The 12,741-nt window shown below is 39.2% G+C and overlaps 1 protein-coding gene across 2 annotated transcripts in view; it reads left to right on the top strand.

The window, feature by feature from the left end:
• The window catches only part of KLHL20 (kelch like family member 20), a 67,569-nt gene that overhangs the window by 30,921 nt on the left and 23,907 nt on the right, over positions 1 to 12,741 (top strand). For both annotated transcript variants that reach the window (XM_025355617.1, XM_025355608.1), the window contains exons 4-7: positions 1,486 to 1,644; positions 2,926 to 3,020; positions 5,321 to 5,436; positions 6,377 to 6,560. In XM_025355617.1, the coding sequence (XP_025211402.1) occupies positions 1,486 to 1,644; positions 2,926 to 3,020; positions 5,321 to 5,436; positions 6,377 to 6,560 (554 nt within the window). The remainder of the gene's footprint in view (positions 1 to 1,485; positions 1,645 to 2,925; positions 3,021 to 5,320; positions 5,437 to 6,376; positions 6,561 to 12,741) is intronic.

Below are 12,741 nucleotides of genomic sequence, written 5' to 3'. Positions count from 1 at the left end.
TTTTTTTTTTTTTTTTTTTTTTTTTTTTTTTTTTTTTGGTGATAGGGCCTCGCCAGTCTCTCAGGCTGGAGTGCTGTGATGCTGGTACAACTACGGCTTACTGCAGCCTCGACCTCCTGGGCCCAAGTGATCCATTCACTTCAGCCCCTGGGATAGAAGGGACTACAGGCACGCGCCACCATGTCCGGCTAATTTTTCTTTTTTTTTTTTTTTGAAGCGGAGCCTCACTCTGTCGCCCAGGCTGGAGTGAAATGGCGTAATCTTGGCTTACTGCAACCTCCCTCTCCCGCGTTCAAGTGATTCTCCTGCCTCAAGGTTTCACCATGTTGGCCAGGCGGGTCTCAAACTCCTGACCTCAAGTGATTCACCTGCCTCAGCCTCCCAAAGTGCTGGGGTTATAGGCATGAGCCACCACACCGAGCCTTAGCTAATTTTTTTATTTTTTATTTTTGTAGAAATGAGGTCTCACTATGTTGCCCAGGCTGGTCTCGAATTCCTGAGCTCAAATATTTTCTCCTGCCTCAGCCTCCCAAATTGTTTGGATTGCAGGCATGAGCCACCACACTTGGCTAAGCAAAACATTCTTAATAAAATATTTAAAGTATTTTTGTGGCCTATTGCATATTCTGCTAAATATTCTGACTTTTTGATAGTGTGAATATAACCCTGTCCCAAGAGAATCCATCAACGTCATTAGAGGTACTGCCTGCACTAACAGACATCACATGTAGTATAGTCTCCTGAGTAATAATATAACAAACCACGTGAAGGGTATGAAGGGTAGCAGTGACTGTTTCTTTCCTCTGCGTTGCACCCTGTCCCTTTTACTCTACGTCCTGATGAATGGAATTACAAGGCCTTGGAATAGGTGGCTGGCCTTCTCAACAAGGTAATATCTTGTTGCCGTTTTGTCTCCATTCTGACAGTTGCCTAGCCTTAGGTAAAGACAAATTATTGGTGTTTGTAGATTCTCACTAGCATATATATTAGAGAGTTTGGTCCTCAGAGTTTTTTCACTGGTCTAATACTCTCCTCATTATATTCATTCTTGTTTACAGAACTGCTAACATTCTTATTCTTTTTTTAAACTGACCCCTTGGTTTTTCTGCCCTAGACACTGCCTATTCAGCAACTAATCTTCTTTTGAAAGCTTTTCCTGACTTTTTATATGCCTCATATATCTGGAGTTATAGTTTGGTATAGTTAATTTAGCTTATTTTAAATATAAATTTTTATTTTGATCATTTATTTTTTAAGTCATTTTTCCTAATTTGCTTGAATCACAAATGATTATTTTTACTAAACTTTAATGGTGTCTTCTGTACCTTCCTTTGTTCTCTTTATAAGTTTTTCTTTTCCTCTGGTATCGTTTTAAACTTCAGTGCATTGTGGAATACAGCTTTGTCCCATAACCCTGAAGAAAAACATTGAGACAATAAATGTGATCACAGGATTTTTTTTTTCTTCTTACCTAACTTTGAACAGGTAATGGAGAGTGAAGAGTTCATGTTGCTTCCAGCCAATCAACTCATTGATATAATATCCAGTGATGAACTAAACGTTCGCAGTGAAGAACAAGTGTTCAATGCAGTGATGGCCTGGGTCAAATACAGTATTCAGGAAAGACGTCCTCAGTTACCCCAGGTAATGATAAAAATGCTTCTCTAAGAAACTACTGGCCAGGCGCGGTGGCTTATGCCTGTAATCCCATCACTTTGGGAGGCCGAGGCGGGTGAATCACAAGGTCAAGAGATCAAGACCATCCTGGCCAACATGGTGAAACCCCGTCTCTACTAAAAATACAAAAATTAGCTGGGCGTGGTGGTGGGCGCCTGTAGTCCCAGCTACTTGGGAGCCTGAGGCAGGAGAATCGCTTGAAACCAGGAGGCGGGGATTGCAGTGAGCTGAGATTGCACCCCACTGCACTCCAGCCTGGCGACAGAGCGAGACTCCGTCTCAAAAAAAAAAAAAAAAAAGAAACCACTTAGTACTAGATGAGATAATATGTATTGTCATGCAAACATAAAACAGTTATCACTCTACATTTGTCTGTAAGAAAGTCCATCTGTTTCCAAATAATCAAGGAAATACGTATTTAGAAGCATTTTGGTTGCTTATTAATGTGGGCTTTTTGCTCCTTTGCTTTCTCCATATTTCTACTTTTCAATGATAGCACAATTCAAAACTTAAATTGTATAAAATGAACAAAAGAAGGCAAGGATGCTTCTTTTCTATAGCTTGAAAATCCTACCACAGTTTTCCTTCAATATAACTTGGAAATAGTACCACACTTTCAAGAGTAAAGAGATGATGCATCAGTCGTCACTGAGCGATCAGTAGTTCACTTTAGACCCATTCTCGTTATTGTGATTATAGTCTTTAGCAATTCAACAAGATATTCTTCTGGATTGTGAATTAATTGGAGTCCAGCTTATAATGTATTGCTGAACATTTTTAGTAGTTACACCTTCCCGCCTTCCTTATTTATGATATTCAGTGAGATCCCAAAACAATTGGAAGCACAGTAGGGTGCCATGGGTCATGTATTCTCTTAAATATCTTATAGATGAGAGCTCATGCCTTTAATAGTGTTTATTGGTTGGGTGCAGTGGTGCACGCCCATTATCCCAGCACTTGGGAGGATAAGGCAGGCAGATTGCTTAAGCTCAGGTGTTTGAGACCAGCCTGGGCGGCATGGTGATTCCCCATTTCTACAAAAAAAAAAAAATACAAAAATTCACTGGGCATGGTGGCATGTACCTGTAGTTGCAGCTACTCTGGAGGCTGAGGTAGGCAGATCACTTGAGCCCAGGAGGTTGAGGCTGCAGTGACCCATGATCACACCACTACACTCCAGCCTGGGCAACAAAGTAAGACCTATCTCAAAATTAATTAATTAAAATAATGGTGTTTATTTTCTCATAGGTGCTGCAGCATGTTCGTTTGCCTTTGCTTAGTCCCAAGTTCCTCGTGGGCACAGTAGGCTCTGATCCCCTCATCAAAAGTGATGAAGAATGCAGGTATGAGTGACCCTGGATGGGAAAAATCAACAACTAAGCATTCCTATTTCTTCCTAATTTCTTTATTTATATTGCTTCCTAAATGTTGTATTTTGTAGAGCTGAAATCAGGGCATTAATTTAACAAGACTTTCTTCTGAGCTAGGGTCAAGAGGAGGAAAAGGAAGAAGAGAGAACTAAACTTCCAGTGTTCCATTCCGTTAGTTTTTTATGTGTGGTGCTTATTGGTGTAGAAGTGGCAATAAAGAGGTAGATTTCCAAGATTCTGATGCAGGCTTGAATTTGAAGAGTCAATTCTCTGCTAATATTTTTTTTTCCTTGAGATAATTGAAAATGTTGACTCTGTCAGTGAACATTTTTTCCTTCCATCACATATGTCTGGTTGGGGAATAGAATCAGCCTTGCTTTCTAAATTGTGGACAGAGTTAAAGATCTGCCACCTTCTAAAATAGCTGTAGAAAGATTTTCACTAGAACTCGGTGAAGCAGTTTCCAGAATTTTTTTGACAAAAGAAACTCCAACTACTTTTACAAAGGGGGGGAAAAAAAGGCAACCTGTTTTACTAGGCTGTCTCTAAAGTATATACAAAATGTAATAAACTACATTCCCAATTTGACAGATTTTAAGATTTAGGTTCAAATCTGAAATCTGCGATTTTTAACCATTTTTCCCAGCATGTCCCAAATATAAAAGTGAAAGAGAAAATCCATACTCAGAACTTTTTAAACTACACTGACCTTTGGACCTCCCTTGGTGATTAAAGACATTTAGAATGATCCCTGATTTTAGAATGGTGGTAGGACATGTAGATTCACTTGCATTTCTTCTGTAAACTAAAGCCTGTTCTTTTAACAGGAGAGGCTGGAGGGGATTTTAGATGTTTCTATTTTATTTTATTATATCTTTTTTATATTAATCATTGTTTTTCCCTTTACCGTGGACTAGAGTTAAACTAGATATTTGTCTTTTATATTTAAAACACAGACAAATGGTAATTAATTCTCCCTAAATATTTGCAGTAGCAAAAAGGAAAACCATATACATTATACATGCTGAAATCTGAAGAAATAATACATAGATGCCCTCCTCCATTAAACGTAAATCAGATTGTACTGATTCTGATGCAGAAAGTAAAGGTACTTATGAAGTCACATTTAAAAGAAGACCCTTCCTGATATCCTAACTTCTTTGTGCTGCAGTTTCTTCCTCTATAAAGTGAGGATGATAATAGTGCCTATTCCATAAGGCTGTTTTGAAGATTAAATGAGTTTATATATATTAAGCACTTAAAACCATGACTAGCGTATAGCTGTAAGTCTTGTTGCTACCATTAATTTTGTGTTGGTTTGCTCAATATTATAACTCTATAGTATTATTTCTAGGAACCCTCAAATGACCTAACAAACTATTAGGAGGTCAAAGTCTTTTTTTTTTTTTTTTTTTGAGACGGAGTCTCACTCCGTTGCCAGGCTGGAGTGCAGTGGCACAATCTCGGCTCACTGCAACCTCCGCCTCCCAAGATCAAGCTATTCTCCTGCCTCAGCCTCCCAAGTAGCTGGGACTACAGGTGTGCGCTACCATGCCTGGCTACTTTTTGTATTTTACTTTTTGTATTTTAGACAGGGTTTCACCATATTGGCCAGGATGGTCTTGATCTCTTGACCTCGTGATCCACCCGCCCCTCAGCTTCTGAAAGTGTTGGGATTACAGGCATGAGCCATGGCAAAGTAATTACAAGTGTAATTACTAGATTCTTCTCTTAAAGTATCTTAACAAGACAGGAAATTTGTCTCAGTAGACTTGTTGAGAGTAAACCATTCATATGTTACCACATAGTGAATTTGTGACAGTACAGTGTTTCTTTTTAGCAATCTGATTTTTGACCCCATTTTATTACTTTAACTAATTTAGCAAATAACTCTTGCCCTGGCTGATGTGCTACCTTGCTAATATCTTGCAGAATCTAATAAAATTTATTAAAAAGTAGTAACTCTGCAGTGTGGTAATCAAATTGTGATTTTTACTTTTCTATAAGTTATCGTTGGCTGTAAGCATGTTGAGCTTTAGGCTAAATTTGCAGTGAGATATGAGTCATGACGGAAATAACAATCAATTCACAACTCAGTTTGACTGGCATTATTGCTTTCATGTTTGTGCCAGTTTTAATATTGGCTGGCATTCATGATTTGGTTTGATTTATGCTTGCTTCCCTTTGCCAACCTATATATTCCTAAACTACATTGGGACTTAACTAACAATGTAATTTAGATATTTGGAATAAAGGGAGAATTTTTTCTACAGAGACTTGGTAGATGAGGCTAAAAACTACCTCCTGTTGCCGCAAGAACGACCACTAATGCAAGGACCAAGGACGAGACCACGGAAACCTATCCGATGTGGGGAAGTACTCTTTGCAGGTTTGGATGTTATACTGTTAGTAAATTGAGTATTTTCCCATGTGAGAAATTATCATTTGAATAATCCTTTGGACAATTGTGATATTTACTGTCATAAGAAACAAATAATAAGTCAGCATGTAGCTTGACTCTTAACCCATGATTCAACACTGATATACTCCAAAAGAGTGCTCTATTTTTTTTCTCATTCAACACCTTTAATATCTATTTTTATATAAATTGAAAAATGTTGGCTGGGCACAGTGGCTCATGCCTATAATCCCAGCATTTTGGGAGGCCAGGCGTTTGAGACCAGCCTGGGCAATATAGGGAGGCCCCATCTTTACAAAAAAATAAGAAAAACAATTAGCTGAATGTGGTAGTACATGCCTGTAGTCCCAGCTACTTGGGAGGCTGAGACAGGAGGATGGCTTGAGCCTAGGAGGTCAAGGCTGCAGTGAGCTGTGATTGTACCACTGTACTCCAGCCTTGGGAACAGAACAAGATCCTGTCTCAAAAAATAAAAAATAAAAATGTCATGCAGTAGATGTTTTGTTGAAATGAGTCACATGCATTAATTTATATATCAATGTGCAGCTCATCTCATAATTACATAGAATTGTGAAAAACATATTAAACAATTATAATTTATTTCTCCTTTCTATGCATATCCATCTATAATTTCTCCATTCTATCCATATATACATATTATGTCGTAATCCTATTTGAATTGGTATCATTGCCCTCCTTTGTAAAATAGATGTAATACTAACTTATTTACAGAATTAATTAAAGATTATAACAATCCCAGGGGAATGAGTTAAAGTCATAACTTGCATTTTGGCTTACTGCTAGAGACATTTGGTGAGTCTAAGCATTAGGTTACAGTGAAGTTCATAGTGAGTGTTACATTCTATGCTTCAGGATAGGATTCTCTTGACCATTTCTGTTACTTCCCCAGTTGGTGGTTGGTGCAGTGGAGATGCCATTTCCAGTGTTGAACGATATGATCCACAGACCAATGAATGGAGAATGGTGGCTTCAATGAGCAAAAGGAGATGCGGAGTTGGGGTCAGTGTTCTTGATGATCTGTTATATGCAGTAGGAGGCCATGATGGATCCTCTTATCTCAACAGTGTTGAAAGGTGAGTAAGGTCAATCTGTAATTTTCTCTCTACTATTCATATAGTTTTATTTGAGATTTTAATTAGGAATCAAATGTGACTTAATGGTTTAGTATTGCATCTGTGGCACTAGTTGGCAACCTAAACAAGTTAGTATGATACACAAATTCTTTATGATTTGGTCTCCACCTATTTCTCTAGTCTGTCTCCCATGACATACTACCCCTCCCTAGGCATGCTACTGCAGACACATCAAATTGCCTGCAGTTCCTTGGACATGCTGTCTTCCTTCATACCTCTCTCCTTACATATGCATGCTGTTCTTTTTTCCCTGGGATACTTCTGCCATTTTAAGACTTACATTTCCTTTGGCTGGGCGCGGTGGCTCACGCTTGTAATCCCAGCTACTCAGGAGGTTGAGGCAGGAGAATGGCCAGAACCCGGGAGGCAGAGCTTGCAGTGAGCTGTGATCGTGCCACTGCATGCCAGCCTGGGCAAAAGAGCGAGACTCCTTCTCAAAAAAAAAAAAAAAAAAAAAAGACTTAACATTTCCTTCAAGACACAAATGTTACTTATTACATACAACTTTCTGTGATACCATATAGATGAGTTAGTTACTACTTACTTGTTCCTTTGCCTTCCATAAGTATTTTGAACATGTTTGTACATATCCATCACATTGTACTGTACGTGTTGAAATGTATTTCACTATAATATCTATCGTAGTTAATGGGCACATTGGGAATCTATAGTAACTGATGTTTCCATAGCTTTTTGCTCTCAAGAAGTTGTGTTGATTAACAGTGACTCTTAATTTCCATAACACATCTATGAAACGCTGCAGTTTTAAGGGTATAGATTGTGCAGCTGGGGAAAAAAATCTTAAAAAGTAGAGGGATCAATCCCATAGAAGTAAAAAACTGCAACATGGAGAAACCTCATCTCTACAAAAAGTACAAAAAAATTACCAGTTGTAGTGGTGCACGCCTGTAGTCCCAGCCACTCAGGAGACTGAGGCATGGGGCCTGCTTGAGCTTGGGAAGTAAAGGTTGCCATGAGATGAGATTGCGCCATTGCACTCTAGTCTGGGTGACAAAGCAAGACTCTCTCAAAAATAAAATAAAATAAAACAACACACACACTTAAAAATAAATTGATGACATCACAGAAGGGAAAAATAAATTGATGGCATCGCAGAAGGGATCATGGCAGACGGGAGGCAGGACTAGATTGAAGCTCCGGCTTGACTGTAAATTTTAGCTCCAGATTGACTGCAAGAAAAAATCAGCAATATCAAGAGGACCCACAGACCCTCTGAAGAAAGCAGACTGCTCCTTCAGGACCCGGGAGAAACCCCACATACTGTGAGCGCCCCAACTGCAGAAGTGGGAAAGGGAGACCCTCCTCTTCCAAACACACACCCCCACTGGAGAAGCTGAAGGTCTGTTCACAGGAGAAATTTCCAACTTTACCTGGAGCTGAGTCAAGTTAGAGAGCCAAGCGAAACACAGGGGTAGAGGAAGCAGCAGAAAGGCCCTGGGAGTTCGCTGGGTCCAAATGGTGGCCAAGCAGGCCTAGCACCACTGGGATCCATTGGGAGGGTGGCCAGAGGAGCAGGGGATAAAACTCCCCAGGGAGAAGGAATTCTTTAGCTGACCTTTGTAACAATTTGAACAGGGGGAGAAGCCTCCTGGCCAGAACGCAAGGGAGGGTGCAAATCCTGCGTGCAGACTTCACTGGCAGGGAGAGAACTAAAACCCTTTTCTCTTGCAGCTGGGAGGTAGATAGCCTCGGGCAAGTTTTCAAGCCTGTCGCCCGTGGCCTGCGAACAGACTCAGAGTTGTGAGGCAGGTATGGTGGGAGTGAGACCGGCCCTTCAGTTTGTGTGGGAGCTGAGTGAGGCCTGTGACTACCGGCTTTCCCCCACTTTCCTGACAACCTGCATGACTCAGCAGAGGCAGTCATAATCTTCCTAGCTACACAACTCAAGTGACCTGGGAATCTCTTCCCCCATCCCCAACAGCAGTCGCAGCAAGACCTGCCCAAATAGAGTCTGAGCTCAGACATGCCTAATCCCGCCCCCACCTGATGGTCCTTCCCTGTCCACCCTGGTAGTGGAAGGCAAAGGGCATATAATCTTGGGAGTTCTAGGACCCCACCTACCACCAGTTCCTCTCCATATTACTACAGCTGATGCTTTCTGGAAAGCACCACCTCCTGGCAGGAGGCCAACCAACACAAAAATAAAGCATTAAACCACCAAAACTAAGGACCCTCACAGAGTCCACTGCACCCTCCACCAGAACAGGCACTGGTATCCACAGCTGAGAGACCCATAGATGGTTCACACCACAGGACTCTGCAGACATCCCCTACTACCAGCCCAGAGCCGAGTAGACTCACTGGATGGCTAGACCCAGAAGACAGACAACAATCACTGCAATTTGGGTCACAGGAAGCCACATCCATAGGAAAAGAGGGAGAATACTATATCAGGGGAACACTTCGTGGAACAGAAGAATCTGAACAACAGCCTTCATCCCTAGACCTTCCCTCTGACAGAGGCTACCCAAATGAGAAGGCACCAGAAAACCAACCCTGGTAACATGACAAAACAAGACTCTTCAACACCCCCCAAAAAAATCATACTAATTCACCAGCAATGGATCCAAATCAAGAAGATTCCCTGATTTACCTGAAAAAGAATTCAGGAGGTCAGTTATTAAGCTAATCAGGGAGGGACCAGAGAAAGGTGAAGCCCAATGCAAGGAAATCCAAAAATGATACAAGAAGTGAAGGGAGAAACACTCAAGGAAATAGATAGCTTAATGAGAAAACAAAAATTCAGGAAACTTGGGACACACTTTTAGAAATGCAAAATGCTCTAGAAAGTCTCAGTAATAGAATTGAACAAGTAGAAGAAAGAAATTCAGAGCTCAAAGACAGGGTCTTTGAATTAACCCAATCCTACAAAGACAAAGAAAAAAGAATAAGAAAATATGAACAAGCCTCCAAAAAGTCTGGAATTATGTTAAACAACCAAAATAAGAATAACCAGTATACCCAAGGAAGAAGAGAATTCTAAAAGCCTGGAAAACATACTCGGGGGAGTAATCAAGGAAAATTTCCCCAGCCTTGTGAGAGACCTAAACATCCAAATATAGGAAGCACAAAGAACACCTGTGAAATTCATCACAAAAAGATCTTTCCTTAGTCACGTTGTCATCAGGTTATCCAAACTCAAGATGAAGGAAAGAATCAAGAGCTGTGAGACAGAAACACTGGGTAACTTATGAAGGAAAACCTATCATTAACAGCAGATTTCTCAGCGGAAACCCTGCAAGCTAGAAGGGATTGGGGACCTATCTTCATCCTCCTCAAACAAAACAATTATCAGCCAAGAATTTTGTATCCAGTAAAACTAAGCCTTATATATGAAGGAAAGATAAGCCGTTTTCAGACAAACAAGTGCTGAGATAATTTGTCATTACCAAATCACCACTACAAGAACTTCTAAAAGGAGCTCTAAATCTTGAAACAAATCCTAGAAACACATCAAAACAGAACCTCTTTAAAACATAAATCACAAAGAACCTATAATGCAAAAATACAAGTTAAAAAGCAAAAACAAAAAACAAAACCAAAGTACACAGGCAACAAAGAGCACAATGAAAGTAATGGTACCTCACATTTAAATCCTAACATTGAATGTAAATGACCTAAATGCTCCACTTAAAAGGTACAGAACCGCAGAATGGATAAGAACTCACCAACCAACTATCTGCTGCCTTCAGGAGACTCACCTAACACCTAAGAACACACATAAACTTAAAGCAGTGGAAAAAGGCATTTCATTCAAATAGACACCAAAAGCGAGCAGGGGTAGCTGTTCTTATATCAGACAAAACAAACTTTAAAGCAACAGTGGTTAAAAGAGACAAAGAGGGACAGTATATAATGGTAAAAGGCCTTGTCCAACAGGAAAATATCATAGTCCTAAACATATATGCACCTAATGAGCTCCTAAATTTATAAAACAATTACTAATAGACCCAAGAAATGAGATAGACAGCAACACAACAATAGTGGGAGACTTCAGTACTCCACTGACAGCACTAGACAGGTCAAGACAGAAATTCAACAAAGAAACAATGAATTTAAACTATACTTTGGAAAAAATGGATTTAACAGATATATACAGAACATTTCATCCAAAAACTACAGGATACACATTCTATTCAACAGCTCATGGAACTTTCTCCAAGATAGACCATAAGATAGGCCATAAAATGAGCCTCAATAAACTTAAGAAAATTGAAATTATATCAAGCACTCAGACCACAGTGGAATAAAACTGGAAGTCAGCTCCAAAAGGAACCTTCAAAACCATGCAAAAACATGGAAATTAAATAACCTGCTCCTGAATGAGCATTGGGTCAAAAATGAAATCAAGATGGAAATTTAAAAATTCTTCGAACTTAATGACAATAATGACACAACCTATCAAAACCTCTGGGAGACACAACAAAGGCAGTGCTAAGAGGAAAGTTCATAGCCCTAAATGCCTACATCATCAAGAAGTCTGAAAGAGCAAAGACAATCTAAGGTCATACCTCAAGGAACTAGGGAAACAAGAACAAACCAAACCCAAAGGAAATAACCGAGATCAGAGCAGAACTACATGAAATTGAAACAAACAAACAAAAAAATACAAAAGATAAATGAAGCAAAAAGCTAGTTATTTGAAAAGATAAATAAAATTGATAGACCATTGGCAAGATTAACCAAGAAAAGAAGAAAAAATCCAAATAACCTCACTAGAAAACGAAACAGGAGCTATTACAACTGACACGACTGAAATACCAAAGATCATTCAAGGCTACTATAAACAAGTTTACACATATAAACTAGAAAACCTAGAAGAGATGAATAAATTCCTGGAAAAATGCAACCCTCCTATCTTAGGAAGAATTAGATACCCTGAACACACCAATAACAAGCAGCAAGATTGAAGTGGTAATTTAAAAATTACAACAAAAAAAAAGTCCAGGACCAGACAGATTCACAGCAGAATTCTACCAGACATTCAAAGAAGAATTGGTACCAATCCTTTTGACACTATTCCACAAGATAGAGAAAGAAGGAACCCTCCCTAATAATTCATAATTCATTCTGTGAAGCTAGCATCACCCTAATACCAAAACCAGGAAAGGACATAACCAAAAATGAAAACTAAAAACTGGTATCGATGAGCATAGATGCTAAAATCCTTAACAAAATACTAGCTAACCGAATCCAACATCATATCAAAAAGATAATCCACCATGATCAAGTGTGTTTCATGCCAGGGATGCAGGGATGGTTTAACATACGCAAGTCAATAAATGTGATATACCACATAAACAGAATTAAAAACAAAAATCACATGATCATGTCAATAGATGCAAAAACAGCATTTGACAAAACTCAGCGTTCCTTTATGATTAAAACTCTCAACAAAATTGGCATACAAGGGACATACTTTAATGCAATAAAAGCCATCTATAACAAACCCACAGACAACATACTGAATGGGGGAAAAGTTGAAAGCATTTCCTGTGAGCATGGGGAAAAGACAAGGATGCCCACTTTCACCACTCCTCTTCAACATAGTACTAGAAGGCCTGGCCAGAGCAATCAGACAAGAGAAAGAAATAAAGGGCATCCAGATCAGTAAAGAGGAAGTCACGTTGTCACTGTTTGCTGATGATAGGATCGTTTACCATGAAAATCCTAAGGACTCCTCTAGAAAGCTCCTATAACTGATAAAATAATTCAGCGAAGTTCCCAGATACAAGATTAATGTACAAAAATCAGTAGCTCTTCTATACACCAACAGCAACCAAGTGGAGAATGAAATCAAGAACTTAACTTTTTTTACAATAGCTGCAAAAAAAATAAATAAAATACTCAAGAATATACCTAACAAAGGAGTCAAAAGACCTCTACAAGAAAAACTACAAAACAGTGCAGAAAGAAATCATAGATGCCACAAACAAATGGAAACACATCCCATGCTCATGGATGGGTAGAATCAATATTGTGAAAATATTGCCAAAGCAATCTACAAATTCAATGCAGTCACCATCAGAATACCACCATCATTCTTCACAGAATTAAAAAAAAAAAAATTATAAAGATCATATGGAACCAAAAAAGAGCC

The sequence above is a fragment of the Theropithecus gelada genome, chromosome 1, assembly GCF_003255815.1.
Source record: "Theropithecus gelada isolate Dixy chromosome 1, Tgel_1.0, whole genome shotgun sequence".
In the NCBI taxonomy this organism is placed as follows: domain Eukaryota; kingdom Metazoa; phylum Chordata; class Mammalia; order Primates; family Cercopithecidae; genus Theropithecus; species Theropithecus gelada.
This window is presented reverse-complemented; position numbering and strand designations above follow the sequence as displayed.